This window comes from Sorex araneus, chromosome 1, assembly GCF_027595985.1.
Source record: "Sorex araneus isolate mSorAra2 chromosome 1, mSorAra2.pri, whole genome shotgun sequence".
Classification (NCBI taxonomy): Eukaryota; Metazoa; Chordata; class Mammalia; order Eulipotyphla; family Soricidae; genus Sorex; species Sorex araneus.
Genome location: NC_073302.1, coordinates 2200906 through 2228141, shown reverse-complemented (window position 1 = coordinate 2228141; position 27236 = coordinate 2200906). Strand labels below are relative to the sequence as shown.

Here is a 27236-nt window from a genome sequence, read left to right as displayed (position 1 = left end):
TACACAGATGAGAAGGGAGGTGACTGTTCACGGATAAAGCGCAAAGTAACTGAAAAAAGCACCCTCAACTAGCTACTGAGTCACCAGGCAAGAGAACAGCCCGTGTCCAACACGGTAGCAGTGGCCGGGGAGAGAGTGACGCTGACCACACCTGCCCACTGACTCCACACCCTCTCAGAGAAGGTCACGACCTTTAGCCGCCACTTCGTACACACTGGGCACCTTGGCGCCCTCTCTGCTCTGCGTCCCCGGCCTTCCCTCCTGGGCACACGCCTCTGCTCCCCGCTGTTGGGCCTCCCCCACACCCGTCCCGCGCTCACACCCACGGCCCTCTCTACACGGCCTTGTCTGTCTGCTCTGCCATTCCATCCGTCACACACACCAGGCCCCGAGCACGTGTGAAGGAACGTGCGCCCCCATGTCCTCGGCCCTTCTGCTTTTCTAAGCGTCTTATTGCACACTCAGGTTTTTGTGGGAAACTCAACACCTTGAGAAAGTGCAGCGGGGCAACAGTCCAGTGGGTAGGGCACTTGCTTTGCATGCAGCCGGCCCGGGTTCCATCCCCAGCGTCCCATCGGGTCCCCCAAGCCCCACCAGGGGTGATCCCTGAGCACAGAGCCAGGAGTCAACCCTGAGTTGTCTCCCGAAAACCAAACAATGAAAACACGGAAATGCACTTACCGTTTCAAAAGTATTCAGTATCACCAGCGGGAAGAAAACGTTGAAGTACTCGCCCGAGTCCTGGAAGCACACGGGCACGTGCCTCGTGATGGCCTGGCACAGGCTCTCAGGCGGCCCGCACTGGCTGAAGTTCACGAACATGTCGAGCTTCCACTTTAAGACCTCTTTGATGAAGGCGTCGGAGATGGCCTGCGAGGACAGGAGGACGCTGGCCGGGGAGACCGTGGACAGGGACCTGTTCTCGGCAAAGGTCGGCCTGAACACGGGCCTGGAGGCCGCAGCGGGCGCCGAGAAGAGGACGCTCAAGGGGCCCCTGGCCTCGGGCAGCGCAGGGGCCAGGGCAGGCTTGGGCGGGGGCGGGGGTGGGGGTGGGGGCGGGGGCGAGGTGGCCTTCGGTGGCGGGGGTGGGGGGGCGGCCTTGGGCCCGGGCGGCGCCCCGCTGGCCTTGCTCCTGGCGGGGCGCGGGGGCGCAGGGCTGCTCTCCAGAGACCTGGAGAGGCTCGCCAGGCGCGAGGTGTGGCTGGAGCTGAAGACTTTGGTGTTGGTGGGCCGAGGCCTGGGCCCAGGGGGCGGCACGGCGGGCTTGAGGAACACGGTGGCGGCGGCCTTGGGCGCGTCCCGGGCCCTGGCGGTCTCCTCGCTGTCCCTGTGGTCACACCTGGGGCCCTGGCCCTGCGCGGCGGTTTCGGGGTCACTCTCCACCTGGGAGCACAAGTCCATGTCCTGCGGGTCGTGCTGGGTGAGGAACAGACTCTCGCACTCAGGGTCGCTGTCGGAGTCCGGCTCTGGCTGCGGGCCGGCGGCCGCCCCCACGTGTCGCTCGGGCCCCCCAGAGGCCACCACGGCCGTGTCTGCCCGCTTGGCGCCCCCGTCTGACACACTGGGCCCGGCTCTGGCTCCCCCGGGGCCGGTCTTGAGGAAGGGCTTCCCCAGGCCCTCAGCGAAGACATCGGGGCCTGCTCTGCCGTCGGCAGCTGCCAGCTCTGGGCCCCCGGCCTCGGTCCCCTGCTGGGGGCGCTGCACCCCCTTCCTGGCACCTGGCCTGCTCTTGGGGCCGCGGGCCGGCATCTGCCTCCGCCCAAGGTGCGGCTGCTGCATGGTCAGCAGCTTCTTGTTATTTCTGACCGAGAGCATCTGGGGCGCGATTAATTTGGTCTTTTTCTGGGTATCAACCGCCCCGGCCACCTTGCCGTAGTCCCGGAGCTCCGAGATGCTGTCGCGCGACCTCTGGGACAGGTCGATGGCCCTGCGAGGCGCCTTCTTCAGTCCCAGCCGCTCCACCGTCGACGTGGGCTCGGGAAACTGGCGGATCTTCTTGGGCGGGACGACGGCGGGTGCGGCCCGACACTTGAGGTACTGGGTCTTCGGGGGCCCCTTCCGGGGCTCCGCCTGCGCCTTCTTGGCGCCCTTGGCCGCCGGGCCCTGGCCGCTGGGTGCGAAGTAAGCGCGGGCTCCGGAAGGCGCCTTCTTCGTGGCCCTGGGAGCAGCGGGCGCAGCGGGGGCCGCCTGCCCTGCCGGCGGGGGGCCGCCAGGCTGCTCCCCACTTGGTGCAGGGGCGGGCGGCTCTCGGGACGTCTCAGCACTCGGCTGCTCCAAGCGTTTCCGCTTCCGTTTCTTCACCTTGATTTCACAGATCTCCTCGGCGGAAATGCTCGCCCCTGGCTCTGCCGGCCCCCGGCTGCCCATGGGCCCCTCCGTGGCGGCCCTTCCCGGCATGGCGTCACCGGCCCGGCCCTGCTCCTCGGCGGCTCCCGAGCCACGGGGCACAGAGGAGCCTTCCTCGCCCTCCCAGTCTGAATGCTTGTCTTGCTTCTGATCTTGCCAAACAGAAAACACTTCGCACGGGGTCTCAAACTCGAAAAACTGAGAGTCCGAGTCTTCGAACTCCAGCAGGCGCTTTGTCTGCTCCTCCTTCAAGGTCTCGTCGTCCACACTCGAGTCCGCCACGGAAACCACCTGCTCCGCCTCCGCCAGGCCCGCGGGCTCCGCCTTCGAGCGCTGCCCCGCACTCAGAGTCCCGTCCTCCTCTTCATCGGAATCGTAGATGACAATGACCTGGCTGGGGCGGGCGTCCCTGGTGTTGGTCGCCTTGGTCTCGAAGCCCCTCCTGTCCTCCCGGACCTTCCTCTGCAGCTGGCAGGGGCTCTGCTGCGAGGACTCGGAGGGGAACTTACTTGCGCTGGCCTGAGCCAGCAGCGACAGGTCGTAGAGATCCTGGTCTATCTGAGAGTCCGTCAGGGAGTCAGGCCTGGGGCTGAGGCTGAGGGGCTGATCCCGGTCATCCGCCAGGGCCCCTCTGCTCATCTTGCCGGTCACCTCTTGAGAGCCCGGGATGGTCTCCGGCTCCTCGGAGGGAGAGGTCTTCCTGGCGAAGCTGCCGGTCGCCTCTATGAGCGAGACCAGGGCTCTATCGTGCTCACGTTTCCGGGCGTGGCGGCTGCTTTCCTGGGAGACGGTACCGAGCACGTCGGTCTGCACCTGCCTCTTCTCCAGCACTGAGGCGCCGGCACCCGCCGGGTCCCCGCTGCTCTCGCCCAGAACGCTGTGCGGGCCGACACAGAGACCGTGCAAGAAGCCGCCGTCCCCTCCTGCGTCCCCGGCGCCTTTCCTCGAGCAGAGGCTCTCGACGCCGGACGTGGTCGGGGTCTCCTCCCCACTCACCCCGCTGCTGACCAGGGGACTCTTCCGGTGCTGCTGCTTTATCATGTGCGACAACTTGGCGCAAAACTCATCTTTCTGCGCCTTGGTCTTGACCCTTCCACTTCTGCCGAGAGCCCCGTCCTTCAGAGCCGAGTCCTCGCCCTGCGGGGCCTCCTGGGCCGGGCCGTGCGAGCTGCAGCCCGCGGAGAGCGCGGCTGTGGCGATTCCTCCGTCTGGCTCCCCTGCGGGGCCTCTGCTCGGCGCGCGGCTCGTGGGCGTGCAGGGAGGACGGTCGCCCAGAGCCCTCTGCCCCTGGGCACCGCCGTGGCCCGGCTCGGGCCCGCCATCGGGAAGGTCCTCGCGGCACTGCTGGCAGGCAGACGTGGGCGCGAGGGGCCCCCCCGGCCGGGAGCCTCCCGGCTCAGGCTCCTCGGCAGCTTTCGGGGCTCTCCCCGCCGCCCCTTCGTGCTCCCGGCCGCCGCCCGCTCTCGCAGGCTGTTTAGGGGGCGCGGGGCTGGAACTCTCCGGGCGGGGCCCGTCTTTCTCCTCGCTCCCCCGGGGGTTTTTGCACGGAGGCGGCAGCCCCGCGAGCGTGCTGCTCTGAGGGCCCTTGACCTTGATGTTCCGGATAATCTGCTTCAGACACATCTGGAGCTCCTGGGTCTCCTGCGCGGTCAGCTGCCAGCCCAGGGACAGGTTGCCCCTGAGGAACAGGTTCAGCTTGTCCCAGAAGCGCTTGCACAGGGTCTGCTGGCCCAGCTGGTAGCCCTCCTTGAGCAGGCTCCTGATGAGCTGCACGCAGGCCAGCTGCACCGAGTTGGCCTGCGCCGTGTGCAGGGACAGCGTGGAGAAGACCGGGGAGCCCCGGGGGCCGCTGGCGGCCGACTTCTCGGCGCTGCGTGCGAAGGCGCTGGTCGGGAGCTTGGCGCACTTGACCACCGCCTCGACCCACTGCTGCGAGCTCACCCACAGCAGGTGCAGGCACCTCTTGTTCCTGTGCAGCTCCACCACCGACACCAGGATGAGCAGGAAGAACTCGGTGACCTTGTCACACATGGCGTTGGCCTGGTTGAGGACGTCCCTGACCTCCGAGTGCAGGTGGTGGATGACCTCCAGGATGTAGGCCACGCCCAGGTCCTTGAGGTCCATGAGCGACTGGACGAAGGGGATGAACCACAGGAAGGTGCTGTTGTGCACGCGCATGTCCTGCCCGATGTCCGACTGCAGCACGCTGGCCAGCGTCTCCATCTCCTCGTACATGTTGGGGCAGTAATCCGGGCAGATGGCCGAGCGCCAGCCTGGGTCCTACAACGGGAAACACCGAAAGACAAACCCATGGGGCACAGCGGGGAGGGCTGGGTTCGATTCCCAGCATCCCCTAGGGTCCCCCCAGCACTGCCAGGAGTAGTTCCTGAGTGCAGAGCCAGGAGTAACCCCCGTGCATCGCCGGGTGTGACCCAAAAAGGGAAAAAAAAAAGACTGTTGGTATACAACATCCCATAATCTCAGGCCTAGCTAGGCCTGGATGTCAACAGTTTATGTTTTGGTTACTGTAACTTTAAATGGCGGTTACTGTTTCCGTTGGTTGATTTGCATACTCGCCTATGTGGCTGAATATGATTGGTTTGTATGTTAATTTAATAAATAAAAAGAGGTTGAACAGGCAGCTCTCCTGCAGGCCGTAACACAAAACCTCTAGAGGCAGTCCTGTGATCCTCCCCCCAAAATGCATATTTCTTCTGCGAGTAAAGTGCCTTTGACTCTCCGGTAAAATTGCAACATTGTTGCAACAAAGACAAACCATGCAGAGGAGCTGCTGAGACCCACGAGCACCAGGCACGCAGGGCAATGGGCAGGCCTGTCCCCACTGCCCCCCTGCCCATCCTCGGCTCTTCTTGCAGACGGACCCCAAGAAACCGACTCAGTCAGCCCCCCTGAACAGGCCGTCTCCCTGCCCGCAGAGCCCGTCTAGGGTCCTTCCAGCCCCGGCCCTCCCCACGCCTCCTGAGCACAGTCACCGGCCCCAGGAGCGCATACGGCAGTCAGACTCCGTCAGGCCTCAGGGGACACAGAGAACCCCACCAGAGTCAGGAGGAAGCGAGCCATGTGACCGACCAGCCGAGACCACAGAGGCCGGCAGCGCCTGGGTCCCACCGTCCCCATACCTTCTTGGTCTTCTCAGGGTTGAAGTTGTACACGATCTGGCTACAAGTCACCATGTCAGCCATGTACGGCTCCGGCTCGAACTTGGGCCTAAATATTTAGAATAAACAAAAATGAAAGAAATGGAAAAAAAGAAAGATAAAGCAAAAAAGCAAGATAGAAAGAACAAGAGAGGGAGGGAGAGCGAGAGAGAGAGAGAGAGAAGCATCCCAATCCCCATCACCAAGTACATGCCAGCACGCTTCCGCACAGGGGGGTGGGGGGCTGGGCTCTGGGGTCTCTGGGTGGCTCCCGCATCAGACACACACAGACACGGAGCTGGCGGGCGGGAGTCCCGGCTGGCCCCGCTCACCTCACAGAGCTCTTCCGAATGGTCTGGATCTCTCTGTTGTAGCTCACGTTGTTAATGATGGTTTGAAACGCCTCGATCGGATCGATGAGCTGGCCCCAGACCTTTGACCCCAGGCGGTCCAAGATCACCATGAAACAATGTAAGGCTGGCCAGAAAGGGTCCATGCTGTCATCTGAAACACAGGACGCGACGCTGAAACCAAAGCTCCCACGAGACACACAGAAAGACAGATCGCCGTGCCAGGGCCGCCCCGGGGTGCCCCAGGGAGACGGGAGCAAACTGAGCACGTGCAGGTCAGTGGTTCTGAACGGATCCCGCACCCACGGGCCAGCACTCGGGACTTCCCTGCCTGGCCCACACGACAAGCCCCCAGCGCAGCGCCACTCCCCCGAGCTCGGGCGCTGGCAAACGCAAGAGAAGGCAGGAGTGGTCGGGAGCGAGTGGTCAGGAGCGAGTGGTCAGGAGCGAGGCCTGCGGCTGCCTCGTGTCCTCCAAGGAAGCCCAATGTGCTCCAGCAGTTGGAAGTTCTCAGCACACTTTCTGGGGCCACACGCGGCGATGCTCAGGTACGCCTGGCCCTGCACTCAGGAACGACTCCTCACGGTGCTCAGGGGACTAGACGGAGCGCGGGGGTCAAGGCCGAGTCGGGTGCGTACAAGGCAAGCACCCGCCCTGCTGTGCCATCGCTCCGGCCCCTCTACTCTATTTTTCTGCTAGTTTTCCTACTCTGAAGGTGAAGCCCTATCTCCAGCACAGACAGACGGCCTTTCCCAGACGGCGACAGGGATGCCTCCCTCGGTGCTTAATGGGGCTCCCCCAACGAGCAAACAGCTTCGACGCGCCCCGGCAGCGGCTCGGGCTGTGGCCGTGTCCGAGGCCCGGCCGCTGCATGCACACTGCTGGCTACACGACTGGCCGAGCAGGCGGGGGCACGGGAGGGAAACTGGGGCACTGTCGGAAGGTAGTGGGCACTGGGGAAGGGACGGGTGTTGGAACAATGCACGCCTGGAACTCAACCGTAAATACCTGTGTAGCTTTGTAATTCATGGGGATTTAATAAAAATAAACGAAAAGGGGGAAGTATTGGGGCCAGAGCAATAGAATAGAGGGGAGGGCTCTTGCCTTGCATGCAGCTGGCCTGGGTTCAATCCCGGGCACCCCTTGTGGACCCCCCAAGCCTTCGGGGAGTAACCCCTGAGCACCACTGATATGACCCGAGAAGCAAGACAAAACCCCACACACACACAAAATGGCAAACGAATAATAACCTTAAGAATAATCTAGGGAGGGGCTGGAGAGATAGCACAGCGGGTAGGGCGTTTGCCTTGCACGCGGCGGACCCGGGTTCAAATCCCAGCATCCCATATGGTCCCCTGAGCACGGCCAGGGGTAATTCCTGAGTGCAGAGCCAGGAGTAACCCCTGTGCATCGCCAGGTGTGACCCAAAAAGCAAAAAAAAAAAAAAAAAAAAAAAAGAATAATCTAGGGAGAAAATATGACACCCTCCCACCCCCACCATGAACCTGTTTGGGACCACAGCCTGCAGTGGCTCAGGGGTCACTCCTGGTGGGGCTCGCAGCTCGGGGGACACCAGGGGGGGCCGGGGAACACACCCAGAGCAGCCGAGAGCGAGGCAACTGCCTACCCGCTTACTCTCTATCCAACCCGAACCTATTTCTTTTGCAATTGCAAACTTCGCACTTAGGGTGCCAAGGAAGCGAAGGGCAGAGATGATGCTCTCGGAGCCCGGCACGACGGGTCTCCACTGATCCGCTTCTTCAATGAGACTAGAGAACACTCCATCACACACCCTCCCGTCAGGACTGCCCCTGGGGGTCCCTGAGCGGGAGGTGGGGGTGGGACGGGCGCTGAGGGCCTGGGGAGGCGAGTCCGGCCGCGGCGCTCACCCTCGGCGGGCCTCTCCATGGTGTGCAGGATGGACTGCATGAAGTCGTTCTGCTTGTCGGAGCCGAGCAGCAGCGAGTCCATGGCCTGCTCCTCCAGGATGGTCAGCAGCATGCAGATCCCTGCGGACACACGGCTCAGCCCCACGCGCCGGCCGGGGCCTGTCCCGACTCGCCACCGCTCACCCGGGAGTGCCAGTGACGGCGTGAGGGAAACCCTGCCCAGGCCACCGCCGCAGACAGGCGCCAGAGCCACCGTGTGGCAAAGCAGAGTCACACAGAAATCTCCAGACTCGGACTCAGGGGAGCCGGCGACAGCCGGTGTGTGTCACAGAGAAGCCGAGCCCCAGCCCGAAGGGGCGTGTCTGGCAGAGCATCTGACAGGGGCGGCGGCAGACCACCCTCCTCAACGGCTGCCAGTACGGTGACATCCAGGCACCGCTTTCACCGCTCGCCGTCACGGCAACACTCACCTAGCCAATAGTTCTTGTAATTCGTGACGTCATACATGTGCGCGGGCAGGAGGATCAGTTTGCCCTTCTCGAGGACAGAGGAGGTGTAAATGTCTGGGCTCTCCAGCAGCCCCAGTTCAATCACTTTAAACAGGCACGTCAGAACCTCCTGCAAGTCGTAATAATCATCTCTGTCCACTTTCCCCAAGCTCTTGGCAGTCAGGATGGCCCAACGCCTGACCTGAAAGCAAAACCGATTCCTTACGTCATTCCCCAATTCCCCACTCATCTCCATAAACCACGAACCTACTTAAGAAAACAGGACTCAGGCTGGCGCGATAGCACAGCGGGGAGGGCGTTTGCCTTGCACGCAGCCAACTCAGGGTCGAATCCCAGCATCCCATATGGTCCCCTGAGCACTGCCAGGGGTAATTCCTGAGTGCAGAGCCAGGAGTAACCCCTGAGCATCGCCGGGTGTGACCCAAAAAGGGAAAAAAAAAATCAGGATTCTTAAAAAAGACGATTCTTAGCATGAATAGTCTGTGGCACTGCACTGTCTGCAGCGCTGTCGTCCCGTTGTTCATTGATTTGCTCGAGCGGGCACCAGTAACGTCTCCATTGTGAGACTTGTTGTTACTGTCTTTAGCATATCGAATACGCCACGGGGAGCTTGCCAGGCTCTGCCATGCGTGAATAGTCAGACAAATTCCAGATTCATCTGCAGAGCTCAGCTGCAGAATATAGGGAAACACGGGGATTAAAGAAAATGAGCCCTGAGTGGTGGTAATGACCTAGAAGGTGGCTAAGGGGCGGGAAGGGGAAGGGGCGTGGGACGCTGGGGAGAAACTGGCTCAGCACCTCAAGAGTAAAACAATGGCCCCAACACTAGTGTACCTGCGATGCTGTGGTGTCCGAATGACAGTACGGCAGGTGGGCGCTGCCTTGCAAAGGTGCACAAGTTTGATCCCTGGCACCCCATATGGTCCCCCTAAGCCCTGCCAGGACTAACTTCTGAGCACAGAGCCAGGAGTATCCCAAGCATGCCAAGAGACCCAAAAACAAAACAAACAAAAACTGAGACAATAGAAAAAAAAACAAAACATAAAAACTTAAGTTAAAGGGCTAGAGAGACAGTACCCTGAGTAGGGAGCTTGCCTCGCACAGAGCCCACCGGGGTTCACGCCCTGGCACCCAGGGGGTCCCCTGAAGCTCAGCAGGAGTAATTCCTGAGTGCAGAGTCAGGAGTGAGCCCCGAGTACTGTCCGTGTGAACACAAAACAGCAAGAAAAAGAAGACTGCCCAAGTCACAAGCAACACGCAACACGGTGCAAGATCCCGTGACAGGAGTGCCGGCGCTTCCCAGCAGTGCCAGGGGAAGGATGCCCTCCCTGACACGCCCACGGCCCCCAGAGCACAGCACGCGCCCTTCGTGCTGACACGCTACTCACCATCTCGTTGGGGTGAACCAGGAACAAGTAGATGCCGGGGTGCTTCTCGAACACCTGGAAGGAGCAGTTTGCCTGCTCCATGCGGCACAGCGCCTCCACACACAGCTCATCTGCAGAGAGAACCAACCTCACCGCCGGGCACAGCCGCTGCCTGGCTCTCTGGCTGAAGGAGAAGGACTTTTAACTGAGGCAAAAAATACCCATCATTGAATATAAACGCGGGAACAGTCCATACCTGCAGGCTAACAGGCGGATCATACTGTTCTATGAATTACTCAAACTAACACACAGCATGGCGTGTGTGTGTGTGTGTGTGTGTGTGTGTGTGTGTGTGTGTGTTGGTAAGGTATCAGATATCTGTATCTTGGGTCCAACTCCATCAGCCTTCCACACTGTGACCCGCAGGGCCTCTTCTGAGGAGCCAGCAATGGCTATTTCATCCTCTCATCTACTGAAAAGTCCAGTTTCCCCACTGGCTTGAGGAGTGATCCAGCCTTAAGTCCCCAAATACGCTTGTTTCAACTCCCAACACTGTCCTCCCTACGCCCGTTCTTACTCCTGCTGCTACAGGCGACACGGTGGCTGCACCACCTGGGGGAGGGCTGGCAGCCGGCGGGCAGACCAGGGATGCGCTCCATTCTACAATGGAGCAGAATGACCTCCCCCGAATCACCTCCCCCGAAACGTCACTGGTGTCACATCTGAGAAGCCACTAGACACGTCAGAAGAATAAAGAGGAATGGGAGAGGTAACTGAGGAACCCTCAGCACAAGCCGACGGCCGTGGGGGATGTGACACACAGTGCTGGAGTCACATGTCCTCGTGCCTGGGAATGCTGGCACAGAGGTGGGCGATGTGGGGCAGGGCGTTTGTACACTCGGGCAAACAAACCTTCAGTCACAATGAGCCGTGACCACCTGGCTGCTTACTGACGTGGCCACGTAAGATACAGCTGACGCGGCCTGGGAGATACTGACGTGGTCAGGGAAGGTGCTCCCTGACGTGGCCGTGAGACACTGGCGTGGGCACGCAAGATACTCACTGACACGCTCGTGTAAGAGCAGATACGGGAACTTTAGGATCTCCAGAAGCGGCACGCGGAGCTTGTTCTCGAAGTCCTGGCCGGCGAAGTCAAACAGCTGCGCCTCTCCGTTCATGTCCACGATGTACAGCTCGTCGTCATCATCAATTTCCGCACTCATGGATTTCTCAAAATGGTTTGTGAGCCGTACAATTTCTAATTCCCATAAAACCTACGGGGAAAGAAGGGCCAACGTGCTCCGTCTCTTATCGACAAGACACACTGGCTGCAGGCTCGGAACATTTTCCTAAGAACGTTTTCCTAAAGGTAAAATATGAAACAGAAGTTTCTAGAAGCACTAGACATCCTGCTCTCAGCAGCTACGGCACCTCACGGGACGGAACTATGACACGAGACCACAGGGGGCGCCAACACTGCCCGTTCAGCATCTCACCCCTGCTCCCTGTGCCGAGCCTCAGCCACAGGACAGCGGCCGGAGGGAGGAGGGGCCGAGGGGCCGGCCTGCAGGTGGCCCAGCTCAATCCCAGCACCGCCTGGCGGAACTCGAAGCTTGCGCCACACGGCTTCTAACCGAGCGCCGGTCTCTGCCACGCCGAGGCCCCGAGGCTGGAGTTCCGAGTCTGCGCCCACGCGTGGCGGGAATACAGCAGGGTTCAAAGCCCACGCTGAGAACTGTCGGCTGCCCTTGGCTTCCGGGCCCCAACGCTGCCGCGTGGCCCTGGGGCCCAGTCACGCCACCGGACAGGGAGCGGGGCCTGGCAGCACAGGGACAGAGCCCCCGCCCACGCCCGAGCCAAGAGCGCTTCCCTGAAGAGCCCCGAAGACACGCCGTCCCATCGGATCCTTTCCCGTCACGGAACGGTCTGGGATCCCGAGTGAGACACGAGAGAGACGAGCCTGCCCCGGGTTCCGAGTGCGGGGGCCCGCGGGCGGGGACCCACCTCGTGGAAGAGCGGCAGCTCGTCCCGCGCCTTGTGGTACTCCACCACGCACTCCAGGCAGTAGCAGAGGTCCTCGTTGGCTGTCTGGAACTCGCTGCACTGGGCCGGCTGCGCCGCATAGCGCTTCAGGAAGTCGACGGTGGAGGTGCCGCCCGGGGTGCACCAGCAGCACGTGCTCATCCTGCACCTGCCGCCAGGGGGAGGGGCGTCAGAGGGCCGAGGGGAAGGGCGCGCAGCCCGCAGCCCCCGTGCTCAGACAGAATCATCGCCACCCGAACGCCGGTACCGAGGCCCCGATGACGTCCTGACATGGGGGCCGGGGACATGGCTGCGCTGAGCATGCGGAGACCTGAGTTCCATCCCGACGCTACCTGGTCCCTGATACCACTGGGAGTGGCCCCAAACAGAAACACTGACACAAGAGACCGGAAACCTGTTGTTTGATGCTTGATCTGACACTCACATACACAAAAAACCCACAGCCCACATGCAAACCAGGGCTGAGGCTGTGGCTGACGCAGGAGAGGGGTGGGGGGGTGGCACACGCCCGGCGGGGGTGACATCCTGGGTTTGAGCACCGGTGCTCACGTGACCCACACCCCCCACCAAAGCACCACGAGGTGTGGTCCAAGCAGTGACAAAAACAAACAACTTTGAAACGTGAAAAGTGATAATGAAACAAAAGCTTTTTGGTAGGAAACAAATCACTGTAGGATAACGTGCAGCTGCCTGGTAAGAGGGTGGCCACACAGCATGTTGGGAAACAGACGAAATTAGCCACATGCTCAAAGAACAGATTCTGAGGCATCCCATGAAAGGAGACAAGTAACCTTTCCACTCTTAGAAACTCCCAGAAACAGAAAAATCTATGAAAGGGCCTGGGGCCTAAAAGCTGCCTTACAAGCTAGAAGCTAGGTGCTTTTCTGGAGGGTCTGGGCGGGGGGGACATTCAGCAGTGCATGGGGCCAATTCCAGGCTCTGTGCTCAGGAGTCAGTCCTGCAGGGTCAGGGGGCTGAGTTTGATGCCTGTGTCCCACGTCCGGTGCCTCTCCTCTCTGGGGTGCCGGGCCCGGAACAGAGAGCAAGGCCCCTGCCCTCGCGCCAGCAGCACCTCAGCAAGGGTGTGCACGCAGCACTGCCGTGTGTCACCCGGGCAGCACCCAAGGGAGGGAGAGAAACAACAGAACACTTTCTAGAATCATGTCAGTCCACACCGAGTACAAGAACTCAGGCCAGAACAAAACTACAGGGGGCAGGGCGCCGGCCTTACATATGGTCCTCGGCACCCCATACGGTTCCCTGAGCAGAGCCAGGAGTCAGCCCTGAGCACCACTGGGAGTGGCCCAAAAAGAAAGACGACAAGGACAAAAAATACAAGGAGAAAAAGATTAGAAGACAGGGGCTGGAGCGATAGCACAGCGGTAGGGCGTTTGCCTTGCACGCGGCCGACCCGGGTCCCATTCCCAGCATCCCGTATGGTCCCCTGAGCACCACCAGGGGTGATTCTTGAGTGCAGAGCCAGGAGTAACGCCTGTGCACTGACATGTGTGACCCCAAAAAAGCAAAGAAAAAGATTAGAAGACAAATCACAACTGTTCCACAAGACAGCGTCACCGAGTCCTGCAGCCAAGGCGGAGGGCGCTGCCTGAATGCCGGCCCTGCCCAAGGGCTCGGAACTAGGGAACGCCCCCAAAGCACCGCAGGTCTCTGCTGAGTATAAAGTTAATTTATTCAAGAGCCTCTTCCACCTGCCTAAGGGCCAGCACCACCCTACAAAGTGAACGCTGGCGGAGCTCCGAGGAAGTGCAGAGTGAATCCGGACCACTCAGGGGCCCCGGCCTCGCCCCCCACACCACATGCCCCCTAGCACTGCCTTGGGCAGCTCTGGAGTGGAGGAGCCGCGGAGGCCCCAGTCCCACGGCGCCAGGCAGTGCGTACCCCCAGCCCGCCAGGAAACCACGAGTGAGTGCACGTCCACACTCCAGAAAGTTCAGGCTCAGTTTTCAGTTTTCTCAGCCTTTTTCCACTCTTTTTTTTTTTTTTTTTTGCTTTTTGGGTCACACCCGGCAATGCACAGGGGTCATTCCTGGCTCTACACTCAAGAATGACCCCTGGCGGTGCTCAGGGGACCATATGGGACGCTGGGAATCGAACCCGGGTCGGCCGCGTGCAAGGCAAACGCCCTACCCGCTGTGCTATCACTCCAGCCCCCCTTTTTCCACTCTGGACAAGCCCGGGGTCTTTTCCTGAACATGTGTCCCTCACTCCCCTCACCTCTCTCCAAGTTAACTTATTTAAATAAAACTCTCTGATCCCCGGCCAGAGACGGTACAGCAGGTAGGATGCTCGCCTTGCACATGGTACCCAAGCACTGCTGGGTGTGGCCAGATGAAAAAAATAATTTCACACACACAATGACTAAATATTCTCAAGTAGATGGAAACTACTGTCATACAACTGCCAAGTGCCAGAGAATCTAGACTCTGCGAAACATGCTACACACACGGACTGCATCAGCCTCATCTCACAGCTGCTCTGGAGGGCCACAGGGCCAGACAGCACACTGGGTCGGGCACCACCAGGCCAACGGCCAGCCCAGGTTCAATCCCAGGCACCACATGGTCCATCCCCTCCAAACCCCCCCAGGAGGAAGCCCTAAGCACTGCAGGTGTGGCCCCAAAACAAAAGCAAAGCAACCAAAACAAAACAAAACATCAAAGGACCATAATGTGTGTGGCTGTGTTGCCAAATCTAAATTACTGGCCTGAGCTCGGCCCAAGAAACACATACTACACACATACAACACAGAGAAGTAGCTGGGGCCTCCCCAAAGCTATGTCCAGCGACCTGGGGCCACTCCAGAGCCCATGACCAGATGCTCATGTGGTTCCATGCTCGGACTCCACCATGGGGCCTGCTGGGGCTTGAGCAGAGCTCTAGTCTCTACCTCCCGCCCGTGGGAAGTGTTCCCGGAGACTGGGACCCCGGGCTGGGCAAGGTTGTAGCAAGTTAGAGCTGCGGCAAGTGTCAATTTCACCATTTCACCGGAATGTCTCTCTCAACACTTAAGTGCCTCGGGGCTCCTCCAAACTCCACTAGCTTTGTGAGTGCCGCAGAATGCAGCCAGGACAGAGGAATGCGGGAACTTTCCCTGAAAGTTCAAGCTGTGGAAGGAAGTTGTGAGTTCCTTCCACCCTCCCCAGGCTAACTTCCTCACAGGCCACCGCGGGCGCTGCGTTCCGCGTCTCCCACTCCCCTCTGCATCCCCCTCTGCTGATGCCCACACTGACGTCCTGGGTGAGGGCTCCCCAAGGCTCCGCTCCCCACCTTCCCCGCTCGCCCGAGAACGCTGCCCAGGGACCCAGCGAGCGCCAGGCTGGTCAGCTGCCCGGGCTCCAGACACACAATTGCTCTCCAGCGGCACCCACCAAATCTGGACCCGCAGAACAAACAGCGGAGCAGAGCGGGCAGAGCGGGCACTCCTCGGGAACCTGCTCTCCCGGGGCCTTCTCTGTCACTGACCCGCCTCAGGTGCCCGCCTGGGAACCATCCCAGGGCCCCGCCCCTCGGCCTCCTCCTGCTCCCGAGGAGAGCCTGATTAACTCCAGGGGACCGCCACACCTTTAAGACTTTCACAGTTTAGAAACCTAAACAAAGCTACCAAAGAAAGGCTAATCACTGCATCTGTAACACCATCATCCCGCTGCTCACTGATTTGCTCAAGTGGGCACCAGTAAGGTCCGCTAATGCCAAAAGAAAAGAGGAAATGGAAAGTAAAAGTGACTCCTCCAGCTGGCAGCTAAACTTCAAACTCTAGGCCCGGCTCTGGCGGGAGATTAGTGCCTTCGGACGCTCCCGGGGCTGCGCACGGCCCCTGCACGCTCGCCGGGCCACCTAGGGATGCCACACTGAGCCCCACGCAGTAAATGGAATAAAAAGCCAGGCCTGACAACCGCCTCCCGGGACGCGCTTATCCCTAAGAGCCCTGTGCTGGAGACCATGTGCCTGTGTCCCTGAGTCTCTACCACACCCCCTAGGGACCCACCTGGGTGTGGCTTCCTCCCGCCGCCCTCCCCACTTCCTGGCCGCGGATGCGCCTGGCTGGGTCTAGGGTCTTCCGCTCCGAGCCGGGCAGTGGGGGGGCTGAGAAAGGTCGCGTCTGTGATTCTGCGGGGTTACCTGGGCTCCAGGGCTGGAGGCTGATGCTGTCAGCCCAGACTCCTGGGCTCACCCGTGAACCGGCAAGGACTTGCACTCAACTGGACCCCGACTCCGGCCCGGGAAGGACATCTCTGAAAGCAGAAAGAGAGGCCACTGTCGCGGGCTCCGCGCGCCGCTCCCGGCTGCACGTCCCGGGCAGGGCGGCTGCGGGCCGGGGCGGGCGGGCCTGCCCGAGGGTCGGGGCGTGCAGAACTGCCGCCCCTTCCCCCGCCCCGCGGTTCCGATCCACTGGGGTCGGGGGCAGCTTCGCGGGCTGCGAGGCACCTGGCTCTGAGCGCTATTCCCGCGAGCGAGGGCCGAGGCCCGCCGGTCGCCGACGGCGCGGGGTCCCCTCGCGCCCGCGCCCGCCGCCGAGGCGGGGGTCGCGGGGGCCGGGCCCACCGCGCCGGGAGGCCGGGAGCGGGCGCGGGGCGTCGCGCCCGGGCCCAGGCGGCCGCGGCGCACGGCCGGGCGGACGTGGCCGGGGAGGGGCGCCCCGCGCGCCGCGCCCGCTCCTCGACGAGGGGCCGCGCGGCCGCCCGCGCCCCGGCTGTCCGCGGCCCGGCCCGGCCCGCTGCCCACCTCCATGCCCCAGCTCGGCGGCCGGCCCCGGGCGGGCGGAAGTGCGGCGCGCACCGGCCGCCGCGGCCCGACCCGGCCACCCAACCGCGAGCGCCGCGAGCCGGGCCCGCCCCCCGCCGACGTCACCGGACGCGGGCCCCGCCCCCGGCGTCCCCGGGGCGGGGCGCGCGAGGGGCGGGACGGGGAGAGGCGGCCCCAGTCCCCGCGGGCGCCCCGGCGCCTGTGTAACGTCACTTCCGCGGGTCCGACCAATCAGGGGAGGCGGACACGAGCCCGCCGGGCGGGGGCGGGGCGTGGGGCGGGGTGGGCGGGGCTTAGAGTGGCGGGGGCGGGGCAGGTCGGCCCCGAGCGACCCCGGCCCGGCCCCTCCCGCCGCGCCGTCGGGGTGCCCGAGCCCCCTGCGCCCGCCCCGGCGACTTACCCGCGGGCCTTTTCCGTTTTGTCCCCTGCTTACCCCGGGCCTCCCCGGCCCGAGCCAAGGCCTGTCACCAGCAGCCCAGAGATCTCTGTCCCTCTCGGCGTCCTTCGAAAACCTGCGGGTAGCGGGCCAGGCGTCAGTCCCGGGAGGCGGGGGGCGCGCCTGCAGAGTCCAGCTCCTGGGGCCGGCCGTGTCTGTCCCCTGGGCCCCGCGTGAGAGGGGCAGGGAGGTGGGTCAAAGGCTGCGGCGCGGGCTCGGGGGAGGAGGCGCGGGGACGCACGCACAGCCCCTGCCCCAGACAAAACCCACCCAAGTATCCCAGCCCACCCCACCCTGCTAGGTTTGGCTCATCCCACACCCAAAATGAAAAAAAAAAAAAACAGAAAAAAAAAGGAAAAACAGGCAAGAAAAAAGGGGGAAAATCAGACAGGGCCCGAGCGGGGTGGCTCAGGGCATCCCTGCGGGGCACCGCACACGCACAAAGTAAAAAAGAAATAAGGCGGAGGGGATAAAAATCCAGGGGCGCGGGGCTGCGGCGTCGCCACTGATTCCACCCCCCCACACACACCCCCGCAGCGCCCCAAATGCCCACTGCCCACCCGAGGCACCACCAAGTGACTTGAACCAACACAGCGTCGAAGAGACGGGAACTTAAAAAAAAAAAAAGAAGAACCCTATGCTGTGCCCACGAGAAACAATGAGAAAAAAAATAACGGTGACACCCCCCCAGCCCAGAACCAGAACCCCCCTGGCCCCCCAACGCCCACTCCCACCCGTTGAAGGCGAGGCATCACTAGTTCCCACCCACCCAACGGACACAATCGCCCACCCAGAACACGTCTTACCCCGGAGAACCTCGAGAGAAGACTGAGGCCCCGCCAGCTACCGGCGGGGAAACACGCTCGAGGAAGGTTCCAGAAGGAGGCGTGGCCAGGAGGACGGTTGCGGGGTGTTAACGGCCTCGGTGGTCGTTATTTCCGTTGCGTGCGTCCGTTGGAAGGTGCCCCCCGCAGCCCCCCAGCCCGGGGACGGTGTGCAGGGAACGCGGCCGTATGGGCGGGACTCCCGCCGCCTTCTCGAAGATTCTTGCAGTGGGGAGGAAGTCTCCGGGCCCCCAGATGAGCCGTCCCCCCCATCCCCGCCCCGCTTTGCAGCCCCCTGGCTTTTAGCTATAAGGAGCACGCCAGGCCAGGCTGGTCCCCGGCGGGGGGACCCCCAACGGCCCGCCAGTCGGACCTGGGGGCTGGGGGGTCGGTGACTGTGACCGTCTCTGTGCCAACTCGGCCCTACGATGCGGTTTGGGTTTTCCTCCGTGTGTCCGAGGAGGAAAGGGCCGGCGACGAGTGGTACCCAGAGCGCGGGGAAACCATTTCATCCTGCCTCCAAGCCCGCTGTGACCGAGGGGGCCTTTGCCTTACCCCGGGACAGCCCGGGTTCAATTCCTGGCCCGCCGTGGGGTGCCCTGAGCCCCACCAGGAGTGATCCCTGGGCACTGCCGGGTGTGGCCCACCCCCCTGAAAAAAATTATTAAGTTTGCGTGTGTTTTCTTCGTTTGTTTGTGTTTGCTTTTGGGTCACACCCTGTGATGCTCAGGGGTTCCTCCTGGCTCTGCACTCAGGAATTACTCCTGGCGGTGCTGGGGGACCCTAAGGGATGCCCGGGATTGAACTCGGGTGGGCCGCATGAAAGGCAGATGCCCTCCCCACTGTGCTATCGCTCCGGCCCCAACGTGCTTTTAACTTTATGATATTCTACTGAACATTTTGCTCACATTTCTCCTTAGACTCAACATACTTTCCTAAGATTTATTGATTCAAAATACATTTCAAGAGCTGTAAGACTCCAAACATTGCACAATTTAGGGATCCTTAATATAATTGCAACATAATTTGCAGTTGACATTATTTAGTATAACTTGCCCTTGTGAAATAGACAAAACCCACTTAAATCCAGTATGACACTACAGTATTAAACAGCAAACACAACTCCATAAAAATTACATGTTTTGGCTCCCTACAGTTTACCTCAATAATGAGCTTGGGGGGGCTGGAGCGATAGTACAGCGGGTAGGGCGTTTGCCTTGCACGCGGCCGACCCGGGTTCGATCCCCGGCATCCCATATGGTCCCCCAAGCACCGCCAGGAGTAATTCCTGAGTGCAAAGCCAGGAGTAACCCCTGAGCATTGCTGGGTGTGACCCAAAAAGCAAAAAAAAAAAAAAAAAAATAATGAGCTTGGGGGCCATTAGCTATACATAGGACACAAAGATAATTCAATCTTTTTTCTGATAAGGTTGATAAAATCTTATTGAGGATTTATAACAGTTTATTTCAGATTAATTATTGAGCTTGATAAGGACAGGTAATTTAGAATTATCAAAAACTTTTCTATCAAGCCTTCATGGATTCTATATGGTCCCCAAGCCAGGAGTAAGCCCTGAGCATCGCTTGGTACGGCTCCCCCAAAAAATTAGAATCTAAATACTAAGTATTAGATATTCCCATTTTTAGATCCACAGCATATATCTCATATTAGTCTTTTACGTCACAAATGAACAAAATGTCAGTACTCTATTTATGTGGTCCAGTCCTGACTAATTTTTTCCATTTTATTTATTTACAAAGTTGTTCATGATGATTTGTTACATTCAATCTTCCAACACCAATCCCACCACCATTGCAACTTATTAAGCCTGCCCCCATAGCAGGCCTTCAATAATTGATTTTATGTTGCTTGTTATAAATAATTTGCTAAAAGAATAATCAAAAAGTTTTCTTAGAAGAAAGTCAATGAAAACTGTTGTGCTAAGCTGGAGCCATTAAGCCCTTGTATAAGAGATCACTAACATGTAGTTACAGGTAAGCCTTGTGTGTTTATATTTTGTTTATCGAGATAGGGTGCCTTCATTACATCCTAAGCAATCTGGAGTGCTACCCCTGGCTTATCAGCATTGTAGAGTTTGAGATGTTGCAAAATTACTTTTTAATATTGTTTTAGGAGTCAGAGATATAGTGCAAGAATTAGGGATTAAAGTACCCGCCTTTTAAAAAAAAATAGGTTTTCCTTTTTAAAACTTACTATTTCGAGTATTTTTGTAAGTGCATTTGGGATTTTGTTTTATTTCGGTCCACACCCGGCAGTGCCCACAGGACTTACTCCCGGCTCCGTGCTCACAGATCACTCCTGGTGGGCTCAGGGGGACCATATGGGTTGCTAAGGGATTGAACCCAGGCAAGTACCCTACCTGCCGCACTATCTCTCTGGTCCCTGTATTTAGGATTTTAATTTAATATGGGCAATTTTTTTCTGTTGTTATTTATTTGTCTTTTTCTTTGCCTTTTTATTGTTTTGTTTGGGGGGGGGGCTTTGGAGACATCTCACTGATGCTCAGGGCCACTCCTGCCTGCACTCAGGGGCCACTCCTGGCAGTTCCTGGGGGACCATGTGGGATGCCAGCCATCGAGGCAGGCACCTTACCCGCTACACTGTCTTCCTGGGCCCCTCTTTCTTTGCTTTCAAGGGTGCTTGACTTTCATGCTGCCGACCCTGGTTCAATCCCGGCACCCCGTACGGCCCCTAAATCTCACCAGGAGTGACCCTGAGCAGAGTCAGGAGTAAGCCCTGAGCACAGCCAGGTGTGACTCAAAAGACACTCCCCTCCCCCCCAGAAAATACTGCTGTAGGACTTGAGAAAGGAAGTGACTGACTGGGTTTCTATTCCTGCCACCATACGGCCCCGAGCACTGCTGAGAGCAGTGGGCCCCAGAGCAGATCCAGGAGTAGCCCAGGAGCACTGCCGTGTGGCCCACAAATCAACCCCCCAAAAGGACACTTATTTCTTGGGGGGCACATGGTGGCCCTGCAGCCCTGCTCGGGGGTCACTGCTGGCAGGCGAGGGGTGAGAGGACCACGCGGGATGCCAGAGATCAAGCCACGTCGGCCTCGTGCAGGGCAAGTGCCCCCCCCCCCGAGCTGCTGCTCTGGCCCTCACACTTTTCTTTTCTTTCTTTTTTTTTTTTTTTTGCTTTTTTTGGGTCACACCCAGCGATGCTCAGGGGTTACTCCTGGCTTTGCACTCAGGAATTACTCCTGGCGGTGCTTGGGGGACCATATGGGATGCCGGGGATCGAACCCAGGTCGGCCGCGTGCAAGGCAAACGCCCTCCCCGCTGTGCTATCGCTCCGGCCCCCTGGCCCTCACACTTTCCCTTCTTCCTTCATGTTCTGCAGTTTGTTGTGATGCTGGACGGAGCCCAGGCTGGGCCAGATTCCCGGGCAGAGCCCACCTTGCTCGAGTGCGTTTCACATCCCCCCTCAAGCCCGCGTGCAGTGGCCTTGGGACTCTCCCCCTCCCCTCCTTGGCACTGTTTGGCTGGAGGCACTGCCGCCTGCCGCATGTGCTCCCGGACCCTGCTCTGGGCGGGGTGTACTGGGGGGACCCACCCGAGTTCCCAGGCCCGTGAAGCCGGCGTGTTGGCCCTGAGCTAGCCCTGGACCCTGGATGGATCTTTTCTTTTGTTTCCATTTGGGGGCACACCTAGCGGTGCTCAGGGCTTACTCCTGACTCGGTGCTTGGGAATGTCTCCTGGTAGGACTTGGGGGACCAAGTGGGGCGCTGGGGATCAAATCCAGGTCAGCCACTCGCCAGGCAGTCGCCTACCCACTGTGCCATCTCTCCAGCCCCATGCCTGGACGTTTTCTTAAGGAGTCACCAAGGGGTCTGTTGTAAGCTGTTGATTCCATGATCGTTTCTCACTCCTTTTTGCCCCCTGTTCTTGTACCCCCTGCCAACAGTTATCATTCCATACTATTGTGAACAATAAAACACAGAGATGCGGAGTATGCTGGAAATGGGTTGTTTTGTTTCTGTTTTCTTTGGGGGTGGATGTTTGGAGGGGTCAACTCAGCTGTGCTCAGGACGGACTCCTGACTCCGTGCTCCGGGGACATACCTGGCTGTGCTTGGGGGACCGTACACGGGACGAGGCCAACACCTCCCTGCTGAAGTATCTCTCCAGCCGCTGGTGTGAGGAGTCTAAAGAGTCTATACTCTGGGGGGCCTGGGAGACAGTACAGTGGGTAGGGCACTTGCCTTGCACACAACTGACACAGGTTTGCTTGTTTGTTTTGGGGGCTGGAGGCTGGCTTTTAGGGTCACACCCGGCGATGCTCAGGGGTTACTCCCGGCTCAGCACTCAGTAATTGCTCCTGGCGGTGCTCAGGGGACCATATGGGATGCCATGGATCGAACCCAGGTTGTCCATATGCAAGGCAAAGGCCTTACTATGGCTCCGCCCCTCAGCCTCCCTAACCACCCACTCACCCACCCAGGTTCTGTCCCCGGCATCCCATGGGATCCCCCAAGCACCGCCAGGAGTGATTCCTGAGTGTAGAGCCAGGAGTGACTCCCGAACATCATCGGGTGTGACCCCCCAAAAAAGAGATAGTAAAGCAGGTAGGGCGTCTGCCTTGTACACAGCTGACCTGGGTTTGATCCCCTGCAGCCTATTTGTCTCCATATGATACCACCAGGAGTAATTTTTGAGTGCAAGGCCAGGAGTCACCCCTGAGCAGGCTGGGTGTGGCCCCCAAACCATCCAACCAACCAAATAAGGCTTTTCTGTAGGGGTCTCCAAAAATGCCAGCCTTCTGGGGCAGAGTAAAGGCATTTGCCCTGCGTGTGGTCACTCCAGTCTCATCCTGGGCACCAAGTCAGAAATAAGCCTTGACCTCTCTGCTCTCTGCCCCCGGCCAGGGAGCGAAGTCAGACCACTTTAAGCGTGATTCCCAGAACCATGTGAATGTTTGCACTGTGGGGGTGGCCTCAGCACTGTGGGGGTGGCCCCTATTGGAGAAAAGGGACCTCAGGCCAAGAGCTGCCTCAGAAAGTTCCACCTGGGGGCTGGAGTAATAGCACAGTGGGGAGGGCATTTGCCGTGCATGCGGCTGACCTGGGTTCAATCTCCGGCATCCCTTAGGGTCCCTCGAGCACCACCAGGAGTGATTCCTGAGTGCATGAGCCAGGAGTGACCCCTGAGCATCGCCGGGTGTGATCCAAAAAGCGGAAGCCTGGGGTTTGGCCCCAACACGGCCCTGCACTGCCCTGGACAAAACGCTCTTTTCCCTGCGTGGAGCAGCCTCACCCCTGCCCGCTCTGTGTGTGGCTGCTGTTTCTGGGAGGCCCCGAGTCCACACACACGGCTGTGCACCTGTTCTGGGGGCGGGGTGGCCCACATCCACAGCCTCAGTGCTCACACACGCAGGTGAGGCGTTCCTGGGGCTGGAGCGACGGCGCGGCAGGTGAAGTGCTCCCCTGACACGCAGTTGACACGGGTCTGATCCCCGCCACTCCGTGTGGCCCCCCAGCCCCGCCAGCAGTGACAGCAGGGATCCTCGAGTCCAGCGCCCGGAGTCAGCCTGGAGCACCACGGGGTGTGGCCCCCAAGTGAAAGCAAACAAACGGAAGGAAAAGGGTGCGCATTTGGCCATGACACTGAGGGTGCCAAATGGCAGAACCGCCAGGCTGGCACTGGGGCAGGGGTCGGACCCGCAGCCTCACGCGGCAGCTGCTTCTGCACCCTCTGTCCCGGCACCCAAGGACAGTGCGGGCTGTGGTGGGGATTGGTCTAGCCTTGAGTGCATTTTCTTTTCTTTTCTTTTTTCTTTTTTGGGTCACACCCGGCAATGCACAGAGGTTACTCCTGGCTCTGTACTCAGGAATCACCCCTGGCGATGCTCAGGGGACCCTATGGGATGCTGGGAATCGAACCCGGGTCGGCTGCGTGCAAGGCAAACGCCCTCCCCGCTGTGCTATACCTCCAGCCCCGTCGAGTGCATTTTCTTCTTTCTTTTCTTTCTGGGTTTTTGGGTAATATCTGGTTACCTCCTCAGGGCTTACTCCTGGCTCCGTCTCGGGAATTACTCCGGGAGGTACTCGGGGGACCATACGGGATGCTGGGGATCGAGGCCAAATTGGCTGTGTGCAAGGCAAGTGCCCTCCACGCCCCAGCCCAGTGCCGGGCACTTTGGGGGTGGAGAGGTCCGAGACCATAGACATCAGCCCTGCCTCCACGACAATGAGCAAATCATTACGTGGCTGCAATTCCCTGCTTCTCCTCCCTTTATTGCCGTTGTCCTGAATGGGGTGACGCCCCTGGGCTGGGGTGACTTGAGCCAGTGAGACCTGGGGTGTACGGGCAGCTCCGGGGATGGATGTCACAGTCTCACAGCTGCAAACAGGTGTCTGGCACTGAGCAGTCCTTGGACTCTGGCAGTGGACTCCGTCGTAAAGTCGGACAGTTTCCCTGCCTGGTCATCAAGCATTGACACCTGCCCGCGTGCGGGCGGTCACGTGTCCAGCCTTAGTGATTCATGGTGTAGTTTGGTGGTACCCTAGCCCGTTAGAGACAGAAATAATATCGGATCGGTAAAGAGAAGTTCATCCACGTACTGTTGGCCAAGCAAGGGTTAAGAATTTGTCCTTGAGGGCCTGGGCTCTGCCAGCCACCACCTGCGCGGCCCCTGATAAGTTGTGGGAGAGCACAGTGACCCTGAGCAGCAGAAAGAAGCAATTTTCTCCCTTTCCCATCACATCTTGTTCCCCTCCAATCCCGCCGCGCTTTAATTGACGCTTTGTTTGGCTACAGACTGGAATGCAGTTTTAGGGGATAAATGATGATAGCTCTCGAGTGCCTGTCAAGGCCTCCTGGCTCCCTGCGGTGAACAGGAGATGAATAAAGCTTCTTGTCCATCTATTTGGTTTCAGTGGCTGAGCAGAGGAAAACTTGGGTGCAACAGTATCACTTTTTTTTTGCAGGGATGGATGGAGTGGGGTGTTGGGGAGTGCATGGGGGGGGTGTGACCCTGGCAGTGCTCAGGAGCTACTCCAGCTTGGTGTGTAGGGAGTCACCCAGCGATGCTTCGGGGACCCTGCCCTGCTGGCCGTCAGAGCTGGAGCGTTTGCACAGCCGCTGGGATCAGCCGGAGAGCCTGCATTTTGGATACAGTACCCAAGGGCTGTAACAAAGTTACTAGGAAAACCTAGACCCCAAAGCTCTCACTGCAAGTACAATTTTTTTTTTCCTTTTTGGGTCACACCTGGCGATGCACAGGGGTTACTCCTGGCTCTGCACTCAGGAATTACTCCTGGCGGTGCTCGGGGGACCATATGGGATGCTGGGAATCGAACCCGGGTCGGCCGCGTGCAAGGAAAATGCCCTCCCCGCTGTGCTATCGCTCCAGCCCTGCAAGTACAAATTCTGCCTGGCAGGGACCTGTCCCATAGTTTCATTCACGTTTTTTGAGGGGGGTCGGGCGGGGAGGAGGGATTGAGGGTGGTTGAGTTGCACCCAGCTCAGGATTTACTCCTGGCTCTGTGCTCAGGGATCACTCCTGGTGAGGTTCAGGTCACATCAGGTCACATGGGGTGCCAGGGACTGAAATAGACTCAGCCACTTCCAGTGACTTAATCTCCACACCATCTCTAAGGCCTCATCGGCTTCCTATTTTGATTTTTCTGACTTTAGTATTACTGAAGTGAGAAAGTGAGAAGTGGGAAATAAGAGGCCAGACGATGAGTGGGCAGAGACAAACGGGTCAGAAGCCACCAAGTGTCACCCAGAACGGGAGAGCACAGACTGAGCAGGGAGGGGGGCGGGGGGGGGACAGGGAGCAAGTGCCTCCAGAGACCCAAGCCCCATCCTGCAGCCCACACGTACAGGTCAGCAACCACTGTGCACTGGATGGGAGACGCCTCACCTAGGCCAGAGCTACAATCCAGCAGGCGGGCACTCGCCTTGCACGGGACGACCCAGACCCTATATGGTCCCCGGGGGCCCAAGACTGATCCTGAGCAAGAGCCAGGAATAAGCTCTGAGCACTGTCCAGCGAGGCCTCAACACTTGAGCTCCAGTACTTGCTTAGGGCTGGAAGTGACGCTGTGGGTCCCAGAACACGCACGTTCAAGGCCGTGACGTTTCATCAGCTCACTCCGGCGGGGTGCCGGGCTGCAGGGGATCCCACCCTCCAGACCAAGCGTCTGCTGAGCGGGCGTCGCTGTCCAGGGCTCAGCTGTCCCGGGTGGGTGCCAGTGTCTGGCGTACAGCCGCCCGAGCTGTGTACCCTTGCGTCTGGGGCACGGGCACCCTGAGGGGGGCCGCCGTGTGTGCGCTCTCGCCCGGGCTGCTCTTCTGATTCTTCCTTCTCCCGCTGAGAATCTGTCCAGCCCTGTGGCTGCATCAAGCGTGTGACCCACGTTCTCACATGGCATGGGGGGAGCACCAGGGACACTGCGGCAGCCTCCTGCCACGGCGGGACCCTCACCAGTGGGTACTAGAGCCCACCCGCTCCTTCCCTCAGCTGCAGTGCTGGCGAGAGGCTGCCAGGGGCACCCCTGGGTGTCCTAGGAGGTGGAGGCTGCTGTGTTCGAGGGGTCACGCGGAGAAGGGCCAGGAGAGGCCTCAGGGCAAGTGGGAGCAGAGGACTGGAGCAGGGGCCCGAGTGTGCGGGGGAGAAGAGCCCTGAGCATGCGGGGGAGCAGGGGCCCGAGTGTGCGGGGGAGCAGGGGCCCGAGTGTGCGGGGGAGCAGGGCCCAGTCTCTGGGGGCTGCAGCCACTACCTCAGCCCCCTTACTGGGCGACCACCTGCCCCCCCCCAGCTTCACCCCTTTCGCCAGCCTCAGTCGTGTGACCTGTGACCCAGGCAGAGGGGCTACATGTTAAGAAGTTGCCGGAAAGGGATGATGAAGGAAATGCAAACCATAACGAGCACATGGACGTGTGAGCCAGACGTTCATGGAAAGTGCTAGAACGGCATCAGTGGGCAGACCACGCAGCGCTCGGCGCTGGGGGAGTGGCATGGTGTGTTCCCCACGGCAGGACGGAACTCAGGACCCACCTGAATGAGAGACGCTGTCAGAGACGTCCGTGCACCCGATGTTAACTGCAGTTCACGGGCAGCAGAGACGGGCGCCCCCAAAGGTCCCTCTCGGGCTCCAGGAAAGCGGAAACGTCGCCACTTACAACAAAATGGGAGGGAGTGACAGGAGCAGGCAGGCAAGACCTTCAGACAGGGACAGACAGACCACGGGTGGCTTCACTGACTGTGTAAGGAAACCCCAGAGATAAACGGACGAGACAAAGGAGAAATAAACCGGACACAGCCCAGCCGAGGCCGCCCTGGGAAGAGGCGAGGCGGGAACAAGGCCGGAGCCTGCGGGCTGCAGGCCATGCGCCAAACCACTGACCGCTGGTCTGGCCAAAACAAAACAAAACTGACGTTCAACAAATAAGCCAGGTCCAGGGGTCCACTCTGGCCACAGTGAGCCGGGGGACACAGGCTGCCAGGGACGCGGGCCTCACGCAGTGGCACACCGGGCCGGGTGGAGACAGAGTGAACACCTGACCCGACACTCTCCCA

General features: G+C 59.9%; 1 protein-coding gene across 3 annotated transcripts in view; it reads right to left on the bottom strand.

The window, feature by feature from the left end:
• SETX (senataxin) overlaps positions 1-16516 on the bottom strand; it is a 36058-nt gene extending 19542 nt beyond the window's left edge. For 2 of the 3 annotated variants that reach the window (XR_008627294.1, XM_055121120.1), the window contains exons 1-10: positions 16406-16516; positions 15803-15915; positions 11624-11810; positions 10683-10893; positions 9641-9750; positions 8214-8433; positions 7744-7863; positions 5837-6008; positions 5487-5574; positions 682-4626 (exon numbers count right to left, since the gene is read on the bottom strand). Coding sequence is in view for 2 of the 3 variants with exons in the window: in XM_055121120.1 (XP_054977095.1) it covers positions 682-4626; positions 5487-5574; positions 5837-6008; positions 7744-7863; positions 8214-8433; positions 9641-9750; positions 10683-10893; positions 11624-11803 (5046 nt within the window). In the remaining variant the exon portion in view is untranslated. Of the gene's footprint in view, positions 1-681; positions 4627-5486; positions 5575-5836; positions 6009-7743; positions 7864-8213; positions 8434-9640; positions 9751-10682; positions 10894-11623; positions 11811-15802; positions 16154-16405 lie in introns of those variants that run through there. The other variant, XM_055121141.1, reaches the window with a different exon arrangement.
• Positions 16517-27236: the final 10720 nt, after the last annotated feature.